Genomic DNA, 22,813 nt, shown 5'->3' on the forward strand with positions numbered 1-22,813 from the left:
TTTCAAAATAAGACTTTGTTTCAACATGTCCCAATAAAAGAGATCCAGAACTGTTTACAAGAATTCCCAATATGTTGATATTTTATCCCAATTTAAGATGGAAGCCAATATGGACATTTCCCGTAACAAGGAAATTTTATTCTCCTTACCAGCTGCAATAAAATCTAATGGACTTTCATCACTCTGTATGAAGCAAGCTTTATATTATTAATGCTAGATTTTCAGCTGCTTTTATTCTTTATTTGAATTTAACTTCTTCACGTACAACAAAGCCCAACCAGATGACACAGACGCATTTCACAGTAAAGGCAGGTAGGACCTGCTCAGGAAACATTGCTCACTTACCTCCAGGTCTTTGGTAATTGGGTGGGTAGGACCATGTGTCACCAAGAGAATGGCATAGGCTTTGCAGATCATGCCATGGCCTGCTTCAATGAGACCAGCATGCCAGTGAGTCACTCCTGCTCGCATCATTGCCATCCCTAGCTGTGCATTGTTGGGATGGTAGATCTTCCTGGGAAAGTAATGAGCAACTTCATTTTTGTGAAAGTCAAACTTTCCCTGTGTCTGGTTTCATGAAAACTTTCTTTACTGAGGGCCTGATTCTGTCACAGCCAATAGTGTTGGAATTCAGGAGTAGTCTCATGTAAGCCTGTCAACCGCTTGAAAATACCACTTGACACGAGTAAGTAAATATGAGTAGGCACATCTATACATGCATTAATGAGCTTTTCCTAATGCTCCTTAAATTTAGTATCATCAATGTGAGGCACTAAATAAATGCACATTAGGCTACCCTAATGCACAGTATCAAAAGCACACCTTTTTTAAAGTTATGTTTAACACACAGTAGCCTAGCTTACTGTGCATGAGCATAATTACATGGGGGTTTTTTATGTGACACTTTAATGTGCAATAAAATAGGCTACTGGGGCTCATCTACATGCCACTATTTTTGCCCTTTCATGCTCTGCTATTGTGTGTCTGTTTGCACAAGCAGGATTTCCTGACACTTTAAAAGTCTCTGTGCATTAAACTAAAACACCTTGGACATAGTTTAGTTTGGCTTGCCTGGAATTAAAGCGTCATGTCCATGGATTCATTGTGTGGAGACACAAAGGCACTTAAAGATGTGTAATGAGCTTCTTTGCCCACCAGAGGGTGCTGCAACTTTTGTGTAGTTCACTCCTTCAAATTGCTTCCACTTTTTTTTTCTTGTGTGGTTTGCTAGCTCCCTGCTTCGTCAACTGCGTGGCAGGGCACAGGCTGAGGGTGGGGTTGGCCCTGGACTGTGGGGGCAGTCCTGGACCATCCCGCTCTCTTGCAGCACCGGCCAGGGACTCAGCTTAGTTCATTCAAAAACCTAGTGCGTGTAAACACAGATGTGACGCTCCAAGGCTGAATTAATTTGAAAACCTAGTGTGTGTAAACACTGTGATGCTCGAAAATAAACAAGTTTAAACTTTATAAACCTATTTAATTTAATGAGGATTAAAAACCATGGTGTGTACAGGCGCCACTGCACATTAAAGTGCACATGTAGACGTGCCCAACAAGTATCATGTATTACACCTCTCCTACTTCTGTTACCTAGTTCTGAAAGCAATTTTAAAATCTGATTTTTATTTTTTTTTAGGAATTTATTGCTCATTTGCTTTTAAGGTCAATTAAGTGCGAGTCAAAATAAAAGAGCTAAAAACTGGGAAGTCATTAGTTTAAGTAGACTAAAAACCAACCTACTTTTCCATATTGTTACTAGTTTTGCAATGGAAACTGGTTTTGTCAGTAAAGAAGCAGGTGTAATATGCGTGAAGCAAATGCCGATTTCCATCAACTGTGGTGGGGCTCTCCAAGTGGAAATCATACTAACCTTACTACGAAGAACAGGAAATGTTTGGCTCACATGTTGCCGTGCCCGTGAACAATTACAAGCACAGGCACAAACTAGATAAGCGAGAAGGGGAGAGCAACAGCAAAGCCCACCCTCCTTTACCTCACAGTAACTTCATTGTGTGCCCATGCCCTAGCATGTTTTGTCTTCAGTGGATTTTACCTAAGGACTCAGGTACATTATTAATTAACCCTGAAGTAAAAACATAACTCTTCTACCAGTGAAGGCAAGCTCTGAGTAACATCAGTGCAATCCAAAGGTAATTTCCTGATCCTGGGAACATCTGCTTACAAAGATAAACATGTATTAAGTTCTGTGCCTAACTATGAGCCTCTTCCTTCTGTGTCTTATTTCTCTGATTCACCATTTGAGCAGTCTTTGGCATCTTCTCAGACAGGAAAGCAGTTAGGATAATTCAACTTGTAACTGTTCTACTTTGATGTTATATGTCAATACATTTTGAAACATTCCTGTTTAGGACTTTTTCCGTCAGAAAGTGTGCAGTCCTGCACTTGACTGGGATGATTTAGTCAGAGATGATCCCGCCTTGAGCAGGGAGCTGGACTAGATGACCTTGTGAGGTCCCTTCCAGGCCTATTTTCCTATGATCCTAAAACTGCCCCTCTACCCTTGATTATATAATCCAACAGCAGTAGCATAGGTCTTATAACAGTATAGATCAGCCAGTTTCAGTAACCTAGCTCTGGATTTATGCTATTGTAATGTGAGAGCCAGTCAGGCCCAGATTCTTTATATAATGCCTGACTAAATTACATAATGAGAACAAACCACCGTAACACTGGGAAATTTGATCACATACATGTAGCCATCAACCATCCTTTTTGCATGGTCTGCTGCTTCCTCGAACATCTGGAGGTATGAGAGCACTTCCGAAACAATGCTCAGGATCCTAAGCAAGTAGATATTAGTGTCCCCCAAGACAGGTTCTTGTTTCTTCAGACATTCACGGCACAGCTTCACCACCTACACAATCAGGAAAGGCAAACATGAGCAAAAAAAATATCATTACACTTCCTGTCCAAAGCATTACACTTCCTGTCCACTACAAAGCATGTGTCCACTACAACAGAGCGTCATAGCTTGCATTTCATATTTGCTACCCTGGTAACCATTAGATCACTGGTTACATCATTCATCTAGGGCATGGAAGACACGTCTGCTTGATGAGATTTGAATCCACGACACCCAGGAGAGTGCCTTAAAGACCGGTCTAGGATGTATCCTGAATAGGGCTGAAATGGACAAAGGGGCATGACTGAGTTGAGAGGGAAGGAGTAGATCCTAGGGACTGTATTTCAATATAGTCACTCATTTTCAGTCCCATAAATATTGACTTAACAAACTTCCTCCTGCCAGGTTGGCGTTTGCAGTATTAGTTAACTAATGTTAAAACACAAGGTGTTGACCTAGTTGGCCCAGCAGCTCTGAGAATCAGAAGTCCCAAAAACCAGGCCTGTGTGCTTTTCTTGCCATTCAAGTGCAACCAGAAATCAAAGATACTATAACTTACTTCATGGTACACTCCCTCAGAGCGGGCCTTGTTGATCTTCTCGAGTGTGTCCTTGGAGAACTGGATAACTTCCTTCACCATGTCTTGGGAGGGCTAGAAACAACATCAGAGTGCTATTGAAATACGCTTGCTTAGCTAGTCGCATCCACACTGCCCCGATTAGAAGCAGTTTCTCAACAGAGGACTTAATGATAAAGCTCCCTTTGACTTCAGTGGGTGCCTGGTTGAGTCCTGGTTGTACTAATCTAGAGCCTCTCAAACCTGCATTTGACTATATGGCTTGCTGGAGGTCACAGGGGACATAAGCCAAAGCATTAGGGCTTTTTGCTGTTTTCCATCCCATACAAAATGTCAAAAATTGGTAATTGGGAGGCTCTGGCACACCATACAGGTGGCATGAATGAAATGAGGAGAGTGAGAGAGAGAAAACAGGCTGCAGTCAGTGGGGTTACATGAAGGTTGTAGATGTACCTAGCACACAATGCATGAGAGCTGTGGGCTGAGACTTCCCTGTGTTATAGCAAGAAAAAGCAGAATCTAATTTTTATTTGCATATTGGAAAATCATTTACCATGTCAGGTCAAGATATCCTGAGAAGGCTGTGTTCAGATTTCAGTTCCGCATGGATGATGGCATTGTGCCGTTGTCTTTCCCTGTCCATGAGGTAGACCAAAAAGCATCAAAACCTATTTGGCCCCACAGAATTGTGAGATTGCCTTAAAAAATCAGAAGATATTAAAACTAATAAAATCGGGGTCTTTCTTTGCTTTCTGGTTTTTGAACCTTCCCATTTTCAAGGTTTTCTTCACAATCGTGTGCACAAAAGACTTTTAAAAGAAATCTGTGATTGTCTTAAAAACACAGTACTCCATCAACTTAAGCTTCAAGAAAACAAGACTGAATATTATGAAACCTCTGAGAACTGCACAGGAATTGGCAACATTTATTGTGCAACCAAAGATCAAAGCAGGAACCCAGGTTTTGATTCTGGGGAAGAGATCCTGAGCCTTCTTAAAAGAGGATGGAGTTTGGATTCAGGGCTCTATGTTGGCACAGATCTTTTTAACAGATGCACAACAGGGCGTTTGGGGAACTCCCGCATTACATTTTGGCACCAGGAGAGGTGGCCACATGTAATCACATGACAACCAGGCTACAAAGGGCCATGACAGGTTAAAATTGGGGAAGCAAGGACGGTCTTTACTTAGAATCGTTGATGTACCCATATATATGGTTATGTCTTATAAAAATGCACCTAGTGAAAATAACAAGATGTCCGTACCTGCTAAACCACTCGAACGTGTAGCATCCTACCTTGTTCAAAGTGAATTTTGATGTTGATGCAAGTTATTTTACTGAACCAACCAGGCATTTGCCATATCACTTAAACAGCAGAAGAACACACTGCAGCATAGACTGTTTGCCTATGTGTTTTGTCAAATTAGCAGCCTTTCCTCCCCAACAGGAATACATTATTCTCTTGGAGTTTGGATACTCTCGTGGGTAAGGCTGGCAGGTTGGAGACATAAGTCCTGGACACAGATAGAAGCTCCACTAAAAATTAAAGTGTTGTTTAGCTCCAATCATTTACAATAACACTTCTGTTACCAGGAGCCTAATTCCTTTACCAAGAGCCTAATTCTGGTCCCATTGTCAATGGCAGCTTTGCAAATCATCTGAAGGGGTAAAGGATCAGAGAGAGGAATAGTGGACAAGCATGTCATCTGTCATTCCAGCATACATTCAAAGTGCATTTTCCAGGCAGCTGGGAGCACTGCTACTCACTCAAGAGCAAGCCTGAATTCAGAGAATGAAGAATAGCCAGGCAGCAAGCAGATGTTGCAGCAAACAGATGGTGCCTTCTACTGAGATCAACAGGAAGATTAGTTATCTTCATAGGGGGAGTATTTCTGATACATAGAATCATGGATGTTGTGCAGGTACCTATTTTTCCATGGGGTCATTGATGGATATGGAAAACATTTGCCCTTAAAATGACACATGCTGACTTCAGTACAATTCATTCATTAATCCACGCACACAAGAGGACGGCAGCTCACTTGCTGATTGCTAAAGGTTTAAAGCAAGTGCTGTAGTGAGATCTCAGATCGCCAAAGGTTTTTCACAGCATACTGAAGGAGACATCCAAATGACACAAAGAGGAATGGGGGGGAAATGCCAAAAATAGATGCAGACAGGTAATGCACTGGTAAATGAGGAAGTGTTATTGTAAATGATCAGCGCTAAACAACACTTTAATTTGCAGTGATTCTTCTAGCCCTGGCCGGGAATTAGGTTTCCATCTTGCCAGCCTTACTTAAGAGAGGTTCAGATCTCAGATGCATTCATATGGGGCAGCACAAATACTCTCCTCCCAGAAGTCTCAAAGAACCGGCAAGTACAGCAGGGATTTCTACTAAATGAAATTGAGGGAAAAGCTGTCTGACTCAGGAACAGGGTACCTGAAACCTGTATTTAAGCAAACTGGGATCTAGGTACACCGGCACATTTGTTTGACCTCAACAGTGTGTAAGAATTTAGGACAATTTTAGAAGGAAATAATATTAAACAGCTGAAGAGGTGAAAAATGCAACTAGAATATCAGACCAACCTCATCTCCTCCTTTGCAATTATAACTGATTTGCGGGGAATGGGTTGGATCCAATCTATTAGGACTTCTAAAGCATTTGATATAGTGTCCCATGGGAAATGATTAGTTAAACTACAAAAGATGGGGATTGTGGGGCTGGTAAGGGGAGATGACAACAAGTTGTGCTGAAAGGAGAACTATCAGGCTAGAGGGAGGTTATTATTGGAGCTCCTCAAGGAGCAACACTGGGACTGGTATTATTCAAGATCTTAATATGAAGCCTGGCACATAAAGGAGGAGTATCCCAATGACACTTGTTGATGACAGAAACTTGGGAGGCATTATCACATCTATGAATCTATGAACCTATGAATCTATGAATCAGTGTAAAGGAGGATTGGCTATCAGACAGGAAGAACTGAATTACTTTGAAGACAGGAGGACTAGAAATGGGATGAAAGGTAATGGTACAAAGCACAAGTTCATGCATTTAGGGACTAACCAAGACTGTCAGCTTCAAGCTGGGAGCTCTTCAGGTGGCACTAAGAGAGGAGGAGAAGACCTGGATGTATTAGTTGATCACAGGATCGTGCTGAGTCAGCAATGTGATGCAGCTGTGAAAAATGTAAATGTGCCCTTGGATGTATTAGACAAAATATAGGCAGCTGAGAGAGACAAGCATGAATGCCTTTGTACAAGACATATCCTGAATGGTGTGTCTAGTTCTAGTCACCCATGCTCAAGAAAGATGAATCCAGACTGGAAAAGGGACTACTAGAAGGGCTACTTGGACGATCAGTGGAAGGAAGAGACCTACCCTACAAGAAGAGGCTAAAAGTGCTTGACTTCTTTAGCCTAACAAAACCAAGGGGGTATGATTACTACTGATCAATATATCAAGGGCTAAACACCCAAAGAGAGAAGAGACATTTAAAATAAAGGGCAACATGGGCACAAGAACTAATTGGTATAAAATGGATAAGAATAAAACGTAGATGTAGAAACCATAAGGTTTTGAAATATTAGAGAAGGAAGGTTCTGGAACAGCCTAGCTTATCTGAAAGTAGGGCTTAATGAGTTTTTAAATGGGTTTCTGTGACCTGATACCTTATAGCAACAGGTGACTTGACCTGATGACCTGATGATTGACCCTACTGAAAATTAAACATTAAACCCCCGTTGCAGGATCAGGCTTTTATTGACAACTGCTTGCATGAATGAATGCTGCAGGATTACACCCCTGCCCTAGTTCTGTTGTAATCTAATTTAAACAGAGGCAGATAATGTTGTGTCCAGTACTACCTCTTCTAAGACAGCGGTCAAAGAACAATTTTCAGTCACTTGCAATCAAGAGCTACCAGCACTCACACAAAGCAAAGCAGCTGGCCAAGAGACACAACTGAATGCCTGCAACAAAACACAGCTCCCAAACCTGAACTCTCCCAACAAACGACTTCTACAAACTCCAGGGAAAACGGGCAACACGCAACATGCAGATTGTTATTTTTGAGCCAAAGGGACAATGACCCATTGTATGAAATCCACAGAGGAAGTAAACCCACACCAACAACACACAAAGCATTTGAGATGATTTAGTTTCTTCAGACCACACTTCACCTGTTGAAGGGGGACCAGTGAAAATTATCTCGAATTTGACCAATTTCTTGGGCATTTGCAAAAATATTGAGAGGGAATATATATTCAAAAGTGTGCAGCTCTCAATTAGCATAATAGCAGAGGCCATGGATGTAGGTAGACAGTTAACTTAGCATGCCACAGAGGAGACAAACATACCATGCTCTCTCTGTCCCAGAGACTTGACTTTTGTTTTCCCCTGGTTTTCCTTTATCTAAACTAAGAGTAATCTAAGTCTGAAAGTTATAAGGTTGCTTGTTGGGTTTGGAAATACGCCCCAACTGAGATCCATAACTATGTCAATGACGTACTTTGTGTTCACCTTCTTTCACAGCCAGCATCAGGTCATCTTTGATTTTCTTCTGGCAGTGCTCACATGTGCAATCAAAATAGTACTGCTTCTTCAGCTGCTTCCTGCGATCTTCACTGACATTGAGGAAATCAATGTAGGAAACCGTCAGCTCTTCCCCTGGTGAGATCTTACCTAGTGCACGCAGTTCGATTCTGGTTTCATCAGAAAGAGATGTGGAATTAGAAAGACCACAAAAGTCAAGGGCCAGGGCTCTATTCACAAAACTGCAAGAGGCAACTTCTACTGTCTGGTCCTTCCATAGGCAAATCCTTAGTGTAAAGGACCGATTAACCTTTTGAAAACAGAGAGATGCACAGCATTTCAGCTACTCAAACTCATGCTATTGTTAGAGTCCCACTTACCCCCTTAACCAACTTTCTTCCCTCTCTCTGTCTCAATTGGAAGTTCACCGGGAAGTGAAAGAGGCCCTCAACTGGAAAGTTCATAACTGGATCCATTTGTATAGTTAGATGTACTATCTAGATGCAAAATTATGTTATGTTCATGGGCACTTGGATGTGGGTCTTCAGTTGAGGGCTGCTGTTACTGGGGATCTGCTCAAGTAAAGATACTGGGTGGATTCAAGACAGATAGGAGAACGACCATTTTTTTTTCCAGGGCCTGGGTAAGAAATCTGGATATGATTTTCCCAAAACATTTCACCAATATCTGCTTAAAAGGCTGCAAGGCTTACCAAATATTTTTACAAAGCTGACCATGCTTAAAAGTTGACTTTCACATAGGCTGAATTTCACAAAGTTTTCAGATTTTCCAATAAGCCTGTCAAATGGCCTTTGTAGTCAGCATGTTACTATGGTCATCGTATTACTATTGTCATTGCCTTGGCATAAGGCAGTCATGGAAGACAACCATCCTTGACTGCGAGGGATTGCTGCTGCTGATGATGACTGTCATTGTTGGCCATAAAGAAAATGCCAATTTCTACAACTATGGCAAAATCTATGGTAGCCCCAGCAAATAGCAACACACCTTTAAAGAAATCCAGATTCTTACATTTCCCTGTTTCTCCTCTCTTTCCTGCCAGGGATACTAAACACCTCATACATTCAAAGTTACACCATTTGTCTTTTTACTATGTTGGGTCAAATTCTACTCTCAGTTACATTGATTCAACTACAGTGAAGTCTCACATAATCGTGAGATGAATTTGGGTCTCCAAGTTTTCTATCTGATTTGAGAAAATCCCCATCAAACATGGCCTTAAGGATTTTTTTATACAACTGTGTGTGTGTGTGTGTGTGTGTGTAAGTATATGTACATGCACACACAGGTAAAATGCGTATATATACACACACATACATTTTACGTATATATGTATGGATATATATAAAATGAGTAATCTATTCCACCCTTTCTGGCCCTCCCTGTCCATCACCCATTAGTGATTCCAGTCATTATTAACATTAGATGACTACATTTTTGGGAATAGAGCACCAGGGCTGTACTACCAGCCTCTGTTAGTAGACAAAACATATTTTTACATAGCCAAGCATACTTGAAACAATTCAAACAACTGTTCTCCATTGCTAAAGTTTTGGTACTACTCTTGAAGTCAATGGCAACATTCTCATTGACTTTAATAGTACCAAACTGGCCTTGCAAGACTTCTGACCTCCAGCTATATAGCAACAGCTAATGTTAACGTAGCCAAAAGTAAACCCAGAGAATTTTCATGGGAAGAAGCAAACCTAGTTCCATGTTTTCTCTGCACAATTTAATTTTTCAAAGAAGATTATCAGTTGCAGGAGACAACTGTATTGGCTCACAGATATACAGGAGCTTCAATATTGAGTCTGTCAACCATCAAAATCCTAGGAGCATTATCATCCTCTGCAGCTGGCCCTGACCCTTTTTTTGGCAGTAAATCATATCAACAACACACTGATGATCACTGAATGCGCTATCATCATAAAGGGCAGCTCTTTGTTGTTATCTCAGAATCAAGAGAAAGTGCAGGGACAGCCAAAGAAAACTGCAACCAACAGGTACTCTACGGAGAAAGTGCATAAGATACAACCATGTCCATGGCAAAAGTTTACATAGAGAACATTGCTCTTCAGGCCTTAGTGGGGGCTTCACAGAGGCCAGTCATGCACTCAGAGAAACAGAATCAAACTATTGACTTTTATGATGCCCCTGGTAGCCTAAGCAGATAAAGTGTTTGGATATTTTTAACCAGCCATCTGCACTGTAGAAGAGATTGATGATGCTTTGGAAAAGCCTAGAAACTCAAGGAACACTGTTAAAGGGACACTGTTGATCAGTTAAGGCTCAAACAGGATTTTTATAAAACTTAACAAAAGCATAACTTCTTCCAGGACCTCTCCCCCAGCACCTGCACCCACCCGGTATAAGACGTTCCAATGAAAGGCAATGTTTGCAACCCCATCGTGGAAGAATTGTGCGGATTCGTGACAGCTAGAAGGTGAAATTGCCCAGATTGTCCATGACAAATGTCTATAAACAATGTCTATAAACACAAGTAAGTGAAACTCACTTTTCCATTACCATAGTCCTAGATGAAAGGATTGCATGGAGCAAACGGATAATGTTCCTGGAGAGGACTCTTTAAAAATTCTAATTTAAAAATATATCCTGTTTTGGGGAGGACAGATCCTATTGGCCATACATGATAAGACAACAGTGTCCCTTTGAGCCAGTCGGATTACAATATAGCAAATGCAACGAGTTGAAACGAGAATCTTTTTAAAAAAAATAAACACGTACTTCTTTAAAAACAACTTGCGTGAAAATGTTTTAAACAGGTAACAGTGGCATCATGAAAAGGTAAAAACAAAAGCAATCATGAGGACAAAAATGGATACAATCTACATCTAATTGTGTTGTCAGGGCAGTCAGTGCATCCAGAGGGAGCTGTTTGTTATGAAGAAACACAGAGTATTTAGTATGTCAGTAATGCAATCATTTGTCAGCTCATAATGCACTAGGTTTTATTTTGGGTGGTACAAGATTAGCGAGACCTTGTTCTGACTTTCATGCTCTTACGGCAGTTGAGAGAGAGTGAGAAGTATGGGGGGAGGGGGGTATTGGAGGAGTTTAAGGGAGGAAAAGGATGAAACACAGGAAAAGTAACAAGTGATAGCCTATTCATAGTGAATATCACCATCATTTATTTAACCCACTACAAAGTGCAGAGTGAGTAAGGTTTGGGGGGGTTTAGTGGGACTTGACACAAGGACTGACATTCAGAAAATGGGGCAAGAGAAACCATCCCCAGACAGAGGCTTCTACCAGCCTCATCGGTGTCACTTTTGGCCTTTGGTTAACACAGGGCGTGAGGGGTAAAGGTCAAAGGGGGGAGTTCGATGCGTACAAGACCAACCCACCTCATCTGTGTGTGGAACATTGATCTTACAGCCTCATGACTGAAAGAAAAAATAAACAGCTACAATTTACACAGGTAGGAGGACGACAAAAGCAAACGGCATCTGCACATACAGAACATTGAACAGCGACATCCCGGGGCCAGCGCATATCTGGTTGCCGCCCTGGAGTCAGCCGGCATGAAGATCTCCCCTTTCACTATACAGCTGCTGTAACTGAATCGCTCACTAGCGGGCTGTTGCAAATTCAACCGGCAGCTGTCCCGGTGCTAGGAGAGAAAGAGGATTCTGCACAAAACTGCTTGCAAGCGTCAGGGGAGAAGGGCTGCGTCTGCAGTTAGTCTGGCCCCAGAGGGTGTTAGATGCTGGGACTGGGCATTTCTGGAAAATCGTAGTCATTGCATGAGCTAGCCTCCGGGTTGGCCATATTTTGGGAACGAGGGACTTAAGTCTCCTCTGTATGTTGGGGGTGTTAATAGATTCAGTGGTGTAAAAGCTGTGCAAGAGGGAAATTGAGCCAAATCATTAGAAACATGGCTTTTGCCATAGCTGATCAGCAGGGATCCTGGTTTTCTCTGACTGTCAAAAAATCCCCAATTTTTGGTTAAAAAAAGTAACCCCAAATCCACATGTTTCCATGTTTTAAAGGAAACACCACTAATATATAGATGTATGTATAGGTGTGCTTCATTTTAATTATAGTTTCTAGGGTTGGAAGGGACCTGAACAGATCATCAAGTCTGACCCCCTGCCCTGGGCAGGAACAAGTGCTGGGATCATAATACCCCAGCCAGATATCTATCCAACCTCCTCTTGAAGACCCCCAGGGTAGGGGAGAGCACCACCTCCCTTGGGAGCCCATTCCAGAGCCTGGAAGTCCTAACCGTAAAGCAATGCCTCCTGATATCAAGCCTGAACCTGCTCTCAATCAATTTGTGGCCACTATTCCTTGTTATCCCAGGTGGTGCCTGGAGGAACAGATCCTCACCTATTTTCGCTGGTTCCCCTTGGTGAGTTTATAGACAACCAGCAGATCCCCTCTCAGTCTTCTCTCGTGGAGGCTGAATCATGGGAACATGTGGATTTGGGGTTACTTTTTTTAAACCAAAAATTGGGTTGTTTTTTTTTTTAAACCAGAGAAAAACAGGATCCCTGCTGATTGGCCCAGGGGTTCACTGAAGCCAATACCCTACTTTGAGCATTCACAGAGGGCTGAATTCCCACTGAATGACATGGAGAAATTCCCACCAATTTTAACAAGAGCTAGTCCTGTCACCTAATAAGGGGTTCAAAGGAAGACAAAAACTATGCATGCCATAATGTACCTGGCCAATTCCAGGGAGATCTGCATCCCTCCCAGCTGCCCCAAGTGTTAAGCTGATGTCCTGAAGGATGACATTTGATTCCACTGAAAAGCTCTTTTACCCACTTTTCATATGTGCTAAAGATTTGCCTGACCTCCTTTATTTCTGAGGGCATTTGAGAGAGTAACTCTACCTGGATAATACAGCACTTGCTAAGCCAGGTTTTAAAATGCCTTAACTTTTTATTGAAAAGCAGACTCGCCATGTTGCAAAATGATTAATTCTGAAGCTGCACAGAACAGCGCCAGCTGGTTTCTCACGTGAGCATGTTTGTTCCAAGCCCCGGGACTGAGAACTCAAACCCATTTCATATGGAGCTCTGAAAGTCTGGGTCTAATATAATGAGTTATTTTAAACTTGGGAAACATTAGAAACAGCAATGGCCTTTCAAAGGAACAGGTCCTAAGCTCAAGCATATGGTGGGTATTGATATGGCTATTTTTACAGCTATTTGCTCATGTGCCTACAGCAAATCGCTCTCAGTTCTACCAGAGTATGAAGGCCCAGTGGACCCTGTCTAAAGCTGAACCTCTGTAGTAGAGAAGGACAGGACTGGGAGCCCATGCAGATGATGTATGCCTCCCGAGCCTTGTTGAGACCAGTTCCATTTGGGATTTGGGAGCGGAAAAAGGTTGAGACCACTGGATCAGCTCCCATATGGATGCTTATGTGGCAGTGAGACTGCAAAATCCTTACGGTCCCTGCCAAGCCCATGATGCTATGATTCTTGGCAATTCCTCCAAATGGCAGAGGAAATTCCAGTGTGGAATCTGTGGAAGCTAATCAGTGTGGTTGCAGTTGGGGCAGCAAGGGTGGACTAGTCCTCCTATGCCAAGGTCAAATGGGAAAAGTTCCTTTCTCCCAGCCCTAGAGCAGATCTGTAGTGGCAGATGTGCCAGTGTCATGAGACAAAGGCAAATAATCACCAAAGAATCACTTCCTTTTCACACCAAACAAGGAACAGAAAACATCAGAAAACATCTTGCGGTGTTTGCAGTATTTGCTCAGATTCACAGTGTGGGCCAATTCCTCAGAACAGCTTCATGCACACGGTTCCTCTTTACTGTAGCATGTCAGCCTACAAGCATCCCCATTCTTTTCTTGCCGCAGATCAATGAAAGAACATCTACATCCTCATTTGCGGGTGGGGATGTGGGGGAGCATGCAAAGTAATTCATATACAGCTCCATCTTTGCTACCCATTGAGTTTAAAATGCAGCTCACCCTGGCTTCCACCTGGGAGGGGAAACATTTGGAAGGAGAGATAACACTGCAAGTAATTCATGAGCATCTGAACAGCAGACCTGAAATAGCTTTTAAAAAGGGAAGTGAAGTACGTTGTAAAAAACTAAGCATATGGTTTGAGATTTACATTCTGTGAAAAGGTGGAACTTAAAATGTAGATATACCAAACAAAACAAAGCACACACTTGACAACTTACTGGCCAAAAGACTTGAGAGGAGACCTCAGAGCTCTCCATATCACAGTTTACTTACCAACTTTACTATCTAGCTAAGATCTTACGTGGTCCACATCACTATGTTATATTTGATCCAAAGCCCCAAAGTCAGTGAGCAAACTCCTATGAGTCCAGTTGACTTTGGGCCATCTCCCAATTTCCAACAATAACTTAGCTGTTTCTTTTTCTTTCTTGGTACTCCCCACCTGTGGAGACGAAAGCTCCAGGACTCAGTATGATTTGTCTTCCAGAGGGATAGTGTGATGTTATGGCCTATTTTTCTGCACACTTTACACTGCCAATGGCAATCTAGGTACATGAAAAAGGCATGTTCAAGCTCTGTTCAGTTAATTAAGCGCGCACTGCCGGGCTGATTTTGAGTTAACATGTAGGTTTTGTGACAAGACTTTACCAGCCTAGTTACCTTTTGTTTACATTTTATCCTTTCAGTTAATTAAGGGTAAAGCAGTCTTTGCTTAGATGTAGACAGTGTAGGACAGTTCTTCAGAACAGCTTAATGTACATCTTGGTATAAAAGCGGGTGACATCAGGCTCAGGCCCTGTATGTAGCCTAAGAGCTTGGAGAGTAATGGCAAATTACTGAGAACCCCCACTACCTACTGAGGAGGGCAAAACTCATTCAGCTCTGTCATCTGGTCAGCAGAAGCTACATCGTCCATTATGGATCATAATCCCTTTGTCTGTTGCCTGGATCAATTTGTGTGATTCCAGTAGGACTGGTGGATGTTCAGGCTGGGATCGCCCCGCGGCAAGTGTCTCAATATGTAAACACCAGTCATACTTTTCTTCAGTTCCCATTATATACAACTAGTAAAGGGCTAATGAATGTTTAATTGATGGTATAAACCTGCCATAAACCTGAGAGTTTTATTTTATAAATGGTTATAAACACATCAGTAGACATTGCGATAGGGAGTTACAAACTAGAGCTAGGAGCAAACTCCCAACCTGTGGACTCCTGTAATAGTAGAGAATGATTGATTACATCCATCTGTTTAATCATTCATTAGCTCTTTACAAACTCTTCATAAAGTGAGATTGATACAGCCTGTGCATTATGAACCTAATTATCAACATCAAGTCAAGGAGAAATTCTCATAAACCCCCTGCTTCAGGCGTTTTGGAGGCACCAAAAATAACAAAAAAGAAGCAAATTGGTGTTTCAGCTCATCAGTAAGGGTTATCTTTCAAAGTTTTGAAAATACTTTGTTTCCAGCAAGCAACCCAGAAGAAAACGGAATTTCCTTGAGACAAGTAACAGAACCCATGAAATGCGTTGTATCTGTGACAGACTGTCCCTTCATCACGTAGAACAGAAACATACTCACTTGCCGTTGTTGAATATGACAGTACAGTTAGGCCAACAGTCATGGTTCACCAGGCAGAGATTGGGGAAGACACCCACACCAACAGCCTGCAGTCCTCTTTGGTCACTCAGGGTGAAGCCATTGCAATTTATCTATTCCCCAAAACATAGGCACAAATGAGAATTATGGACATAGAATAAAGAGCATTCAAACTTCACTGGTGCTAGGATTTCACTGTAAGCCTAGGTTTGGGGAATATTTTCCACTGATTCTTAATAACGTGTAGTATTCATGTTCTGGCCTATGAAGGGACAGCGAGGGAGAGTATGAAAGGGTTGGTCTAAAAAGAGTATCCTTTAACCAGGACAAAAGACTAGGAAATCAAGCACCTCAGCTCCAGCTGATGGATGGTCTGATCTCCTAGGCACAACTAAGACCCGCTGCACAATATTTTCTGATACTGCTTACTCAGAATTTTAAACAATATTGATTTGAATTGCTCAGCCCTTTTCACATTTACTTTTTGAGAATATTCCAGCAAATGAGTCTCCTGGGAAAAGTGCATTTTAAGGAAGGTGGGCAGAATATTCTCCAACAGCATATTTCAGACGTATGAAAATGGATGCTGGCAGCAGAAACGGAATTAAATATTATCTTCACCCAACCCAGGGATGAAAGGGTGGCATGATCTATGAACTCAATAAAAATAATTAGCTCACATGGCAGCACATTTCTGATAGTGAATACTGGAAATAAGCAGCTTACAAATGACCTACAAACCAAGGATTATTTACAGTAATTATTCAATTAATTGTTTCAAAGGAGTCACAAACAGAAAATGAGATAAAATTCAGATGAATTATTCACGGGGAAATAATTTACACCGCTAATTTCTTTTCCTCACTCCTTGGCTTTTATTCACTATCCATATTCAAAGCCATAGCTAGTTCCCAGGTGGCTCCCCTCTCTGCTACACCAAGTGAAAATGGACTGCAAATATTTATAGTAGATCCAGTCACGTGCACTTTAATGTGCATTAGCCTATTTTAATGTGCATTAAAGCATCACTTAAAAAAAAAAGTGCTATTTAATTAATGCACATTAAGCTTCACTTAAAAACCATGCTCTTGAGTGAATGTGCATTAAGACAAGTTAATGCGCTTTTTCTTAGTACCTCACAATGGAGGTACTAGATTTTATGCACAGTAACTATAGCACATTAATGCACATGTAGACATGCAGGTCACATTTTAGAGGTATTTAAGGGCAGACGGACACCTAGTGGCATTTTCAATAGCAGTTGGAGACCTAAAATCCCAATAGGCATGTAACTGTAGCAGAACAAGGACTTGAACTGAGATCATCCCAGCCTCAGCCAGCACTCTAAAGGGTTCTTAATATCTGTAGAGGATCTGAAGTAACTTTGGTGAAAGCTCACACCTAATTCTACTGAGTCCAAAATAGCTGCAGGCTCATAGCAAGTGCTTTTTTTGAAATCAGCCTAGCCCTTGGACATTATTAATAGCTCTCTCTTTGTTCTCCCAGGAGGCTGACGTACCACTCCAAATATGTGAGAGATGTACTGCATGCCAAACTGCTGGCTCTGGGGTGGCCAGAATTCAATGAAACTTTCCACATCGGCCCTCAGCTCTTTTTTCTCCTCTTCCCCGAAGTTCTCCACGTGGTTCTGCAAGTCGTCAATGGACACCAAGGAGCCCTCCGTGAGGCCACCTCCTTCTCTCTCTATCCTCCACATGATACGGGCAGCTAGCCTGGTCAAGAAAGAAGATAGTTGGGGAACATCAAAATGCTGCTGTAAAATGCAAACAATCACACCCAGACTCATCCCAACCTTGACAAGGGGCAGTGACCAAACTCAGACCAACACACCGCGCTCGGACAAGGAACAGTTGGGATAAGTTTCTGACTGATTTCACCTCTGGAATTAGCTGCATGAATAACTCCTGGGTACCTCTGCAGGTTGCCACAGCTATCCACAGCCTTTGCCATATGCTAAACATATAATAAGATTCCTAAAGTGAAGCAGTGATGATATTTCCCCAGTGTTCACATCTCTCTTGTCATGTCATTTCAAGTAAGAAGTCCTGATTTTATAATAGGATCATAGGACGGTAGGACTGGAAAGGACATCAGAGTCATCTAGTCCACTAAACCATCCCAACCAATCACCCCTGTTTAAACCGTCCCAGGCAAATGTCTGTCCCACCTGCTCTTGAAAATTTCCAGGAATAGAGATTTCCCAGCCTCTTTAGGTAGCCTGTTCCAGTGACTGACCACCCACATAGTCAGAAATCTCCAACCTAAACCTCCTCCTCGTCCCCAACCTAAATATCCTCTGCTGCAGTTTGAGGCCAATATGAAGCTCAATATCTGTGCATATATATATCTATATAGAGAGAGAGATCTATATCTCTTTATATATATAGATATACATCATATGAAATATATCTACTTGAGGGCCTATCCAAAGTGCCCCTGTAACTGGATTGAGTACCTCAAATCTTTAACATGTTTATCTGCTCTGTAAGGATTTTCCCTATAAGAAACTGAAGCCCTAAGCAGCTAGCTGACTTTCCCAGGGTAAATGCCACTTACGTGGCTAAATACAGCTTCGTATGTGGTACTTACCTGCCTGAAAGACAATTAGATTTGGGTCCCAGCAGGCCCCATGGGACCACTGATCTCCTGAAGGGGATCCCACAGGGAGTGGAACCCTTGGAAACCCCTCCCAGAGCGGGATCCCTTTTGGAACAGGGCCACAGAAAGATAATACACCCTGAGCATTACAGAGCCGGAGTGGGGGATGTACAAGGCTCCTCACTATTAATTTAAAAGGGGCACTGCAGTCTCCATCCTCTGTCTATGCAGCCTGCAAGAAAGCACTGGAAGTTGGCAGCTCTCCTAGCCTGGCTCCATCCAAGTGCTCAGTAGCTTGGGCTATGCTTTCCATTGTAGCTCAGAATGCCTTTTGGGCTCATGAACCACAAAGGGTGTCTTTATCCAGATGCTATTAATAGGAAGCCTGATCGGTGAAGGATCATGACATGGGTAGACTAAACCCAGGAAAAGCAGGTGGCAATTCCACCAGGTGCAGCTAAAAGCAGCTCCCCCCTTTAAACTTCTCATTTTAAGGGGTGATTAGCTTGCTCAGTATGAGGAGGCTTGATTTTGTGAAATGCAAGAGCTCTTGACGGTTGCCGGGAATGTAAGATACCTGCATGTGTTGAATTTGCACCTGTGAAGCTAAAGTTACTTCTTGTTACTTTCTGTTGAATGTGATAATAATGTGTGTATAGTTTTACTTGAAGTTTACAATATATTCTTTTCCTGCCAGTCTGGCAGCACTCTTTCCAAGCTTAGGGCTGGAGTCATTTATTTATAAAGGCCCAGAGACAAATGTAACAGGGAGGAACACTTTTACACTTCCCCCACCTCAGAGTTTTCAGCAGACTCCCCAGTTGATTTGGCGTAGGCAAATGAAAGGCCAGTGAGATAGCACTTCTATCCTAATTTCTGAATTGCTCCTTGCAGCAGTCAGGAACATCCCAGTCGGTCTAATAAAAGATATCAGATTCACCCTAAGAACCTAGTCTGCCAGTCAACTAATGCATTTTCCTCTTCTCTCTCATGTAAAAGAACCAGAACTGCACTATGGGCAGGGAAGGGCATTGAACAAATATCAGGTCCTTGCCCAAAGAGCTGAGTAAATGGGTCAAATGCAGTACGGCACAGTCCAGAACAACCCGCACTCAGGGCCACACAGTCCTGCAGATCAGGATCTCACAAGGCCCTCAGACTTGGAGGCTCCCAAAGCCTAGGTCCTGTGACAGACCGTATAGTGCATAGGGTCCAACAGGAGTTCAAGGTCAAATACGAGGGACAGGAAGTGCATATGGCTGGCCTGGCACTGACAGTCACTGCAGGAACTCTTCTGACTTCCATGTCCCCGTACCAGGCTCATCCCAATGAAATGGAAGCCAACAGTCTTCATCATGTCACTGCCCAGATGCTTCACAGGCCTTGGCAAGGGCCCCTTTGGCCACTGGCCCTTTCCTAAAGCCAGTGATAGTGAAATGCAAATTGTCTCCCTTCAGGGCCACCTCACACCAGCCCCAGTGGACAACGGAGGAGTGGATGGAGCAGAAACCACCACTTCCCATAGCACCACTGGAAACCACTGGAAGCCCTTGTTGCCTCCGGCAGTGTTGTGTGCGGTCAGCACAGCATGATACAATGCAAGAGACCCGAGAAATGTGGAGTTGTCACAGCTGGGGTCCTTCCAGGAACAAGGCGGGAAATCATTTTTTAAAGAGAAGAGGTTTCAGTTTGTCTGTCATTTGCATTTTCATCAACGAATGTATTGGAGACAGACCCTGGGACACCAAGGACTGCCTGGTTGTCACTGTGCTGCATACCACAAAAAAAGCACAGGCTCTTACTGATTCAACTCCAAGGGAAACTCCATAGCTAATGAAGTGCCCAGAGACACAAATGAGTGGTTCTGATTCCCTCTGCAACCCATGTGTGAGAAGCTGGTTGGGAATTTGTCCAAATAATTGCCCACCCGTGATCTAAGGGCAGAGAGGCTAGAGGAACATAACCTTTGTTCTCCCCTTCTCCCTGCACTTCTCCCTAAGTCCCCAGCAAGTAGCTGGGCCAGTCTGGTACCAGGCAACTGCTTCAGGCAACGTGGGTGCAGGTGGAGTGGCTCCTGCCAGGTGTGTGATGGGGACTTTGGGTGGGGGAGGGAGGTGCAGGGAGAAGAAAGGAACACAACATGGCATTGGATCAGCTGGGCCTGGATAACCCATGGCTCTAGGCCCCCTTCTCCCTGCACCCCCTTCCCTGCCCCAAGTCCCCAGCACATGGCCAGGTCTGGTAGGAACTGCACCAGTGCACCCATGTGGCTCGAGGTGGCTCACAGTAACACAATGTGCCACTGGCCTGGCCATGTGCTGGGGACTTGGGGCAGGGGGGGTGGCGTGCAGAGAGAAGGGGGCCGGGAGCTGTGCGCTATCCGGACCCAGCTGGGCTGGTGCCATGCTATGTTCCCACCTTCTCCCTGCACCTCCCACTGGGTCCCCAGCATGCAGCTGGGTTGGTGTCACACTGTGTTCCCACGCACTGCTTTGGTCCACATGGCTGCAGCTGGATCAGCTGGCACAGCTCCTGCCTCACCCAGCCACATGCTGGGGACTCAGGGTCAGGCAGAAACTGTGCCAGCCACCTACAGGAGCAAAGCAGGCACCCCTACCAGGTCCCAGCCCAGCAGAACCTGGATAACCCATGGCTCCTGGCCCTCTTCCCCTGCATCCCCTCTCACCAGTGGGGAGAACGTTACCTGAGCTCCCACTCACCGGGGCAGGGCCGTCTGGTCTGCAAATGGCCGCAGGTCCAAGCTGCATCCAGACAGCCTTGCCGGGCAGCATCCTGCTCAGGAGCTCAGCACCCCCTGCCTTGGAGTATACACTAGGAGCTAGGGGACAGGGAAGGTCTGGTCGGGGATGGCAATGAGTGGCTGCTGCTGCTGCAGCCGGTTGGCATGAGGAAGGGAGAAGGGCGAGTGGTGCCAAAAGCCAGGGCAGCCATGGACTGGATACAATTCTCCTTCAGAGGAGCAGCTGCGGGTCAGACAGAATCATTTGGCAGGCTAGATCTGGCCCAATGACCATATTTTGCCCACATCTTCCCTAATCTGTTACAGCTCCCAGCCACATCACTTCTTCCTTGAACCTTGACCTCTGGAAGTTCCCCAGTCTGGCCCTGGGTGTGTAGGCTGCAAGGGCAATCTTCCTGTGTATGCTAGGGCATGGTGCTGTGCACCTGAGCCAAGTCTCTGATGTACAACTACATGCCATTTCACCTTGTTGCGAAATCTTCTTATCATCCTCATAGTTCACACTGACATCAATGAACGTGGGACTTGGGGTCCAGGGGAGAATCAAAACCAGTGCCTCCAGTGCTCAAACTGGACAGAGGTCAAATTTCTCTCTCCCTCCCTCCCTTTCCTCATCTGATAAAACTACTCTGGCTGAGTTAAGCTTGACGTGTTCTGCTAAGGTGCATGGCCTGCAACCAGATGCACAGAGGTAGACACTTGGAAGGGAGATGATGGAGTCCAGCCCCTCCAGGCTATGAGGTAGGGGGTGCTCCTAGCCCTTTGTAACCAGATCATGCTGAGGTGTCACTGCTGCAAAGAACTATGAATTTTTTCCTAACCCTGGAAGGGAAACCGTCCTTCCTGTGGCATCAGGGTTCAGACCCAACCAGGAACCAAAAGAATGAGATGGTTCTGGCCCTTCCAGACCTCGTAGCAGCACTCCAGCAAGCCGTACCCGCTGCTCTCACCTGATATTTTCATTGGGCGCCTTCCCATGCTTCTTGATGGCAGAGCACTCATTTTTGTGATTCAGCCAGGCGCCTCTCTGGCAGGTCCGGTCGCAGTAGTGAGCAAACTTGCACTGACCGCAACGATGGAGCTTCTCCTGCCGCTTAAAGCAGGTGTGGCAGATGAGGTGAGTCAGGCTACAAAAGACAAAAGCAGCCAGCTGTCACCAGGGAGGAAAAGTACATGGATCCAGCTCAGAGCTTCCCAGCTGGTCCACGTCTCCTCCAGGGGAGAATAAATTGAGTAACACTGAGCTATATATTCCACAAAGCCTTCGGGACAGAAGGATAAACATTTCAAGTGAAGTGCGGCTTCATGTTTGCAGGCGTGCCCAGTGCTGCTGTGTGTTTAATAGACAGTGCTTTTATTTAAAGGAAGGACCCAGTAAATACATTCCCCAGCCCCTCACACCTCCTGTCTCCAGCACTGACACCCCAGGTGCATGTCATCGTGGTTAATGGAATATTTGTTTTGCTGGTCAGCCCTACTTTAAACACCATCTCCCATCCACAGATGTGTTTTTGGAGTCCCTCACTCACTAGAGACAGAAACAGATGTGAAGGCAGGGGGCCTGATTCTTAGTTCTTTATGCTGGAATAAAATAAGAGTTACTGCTTTGAATTCAACACCGTGGACACCTCTGGGAGAGCAGGGTCTGGCCATATATCTCAAGTGCTCCATGACTCCATGTGTTATTTCTCCTAAGTGAGAAAGACGCACTATTTTCCCCCTCCAACTCATTGTAGGGAGCAGGAACTCTCAAATTCCTGAGCTCAGAGAGCAAAAGAGAAGCAGCTGCAGACACACACACACACACACACACACACACACACACACACACACACACACACACACACACACACACACACCGACCCCACGGCACACAGA

The 22,813-nt window shown here is 44.0% G+C and overlaps 1 protein-coding gene across 2 annotated transcripts in view; it reads right to left on the reverse strand.

The window, feature by feature from the left end:
• SMYD1 (SET and MYND domain containing 1) overlaps positions 1 to 22,813 on the reverse strand; it is a 61,918-nt gene that overhangs the window by 8,355 nt on the left and 30,750 nt on the right. Inside the window, exons 2-9 of one of the 2 annotated variants that reach the window (XM_019526630.1) lie at positions 21,886 to 22,062; positions 17,075 to 17,288; positions 15,538 to 15,668; positions 11,368 to 11,406; positions 7,959 to 8,151; positions 3,423 to 3,515; positions 2,712 to 2,875; positions 346 to 514 (exon numbers count right to left, since the gene is read on the reverse strand). In XM_019526630.1, coding sequence (XP_019382175.1) covers positions 346 to 514; positions 2,712 to 2,875; positions 3,423 to 3,515; positions 7,959 to 8,151; positions 11,368 to 11,406; positions 15,538 to 15,668; positions 17,075 to 17,288; positions 21,886 to 22,062 — 1,180 coding nt within the window. The remainder of the gene's footprint in view (positions 1 to 345; positions 515 to 2,711; positions 2,876 to 3,422; positions 3,516 to 7,958; positions 8,152 to 11,367; positions 11,407 to 15,537; positions 15,669 to 17,074; positions 17,289 to 21,885; positions 22,063 to 22,813) is intronic. The other variant, XM_019526631.1, reaches the window with a different exon arrangement.

The sequence above is a fragment of the Gavialis gangeticus genome, unplaced genomic scaffold, assembly GCF_001723915.1.
Source record: "Gavialis gangeticus isolate Ggan-Ray unplaced genomic scaffold, GavGan_comp1, whole genome shotgun sequence".
NCBI classification, from domain to species: Eukaryota; Metazoa; Chordata; order Crocodylia; family Gavialidae; genus Gavialis; species Gavialis gangeticus.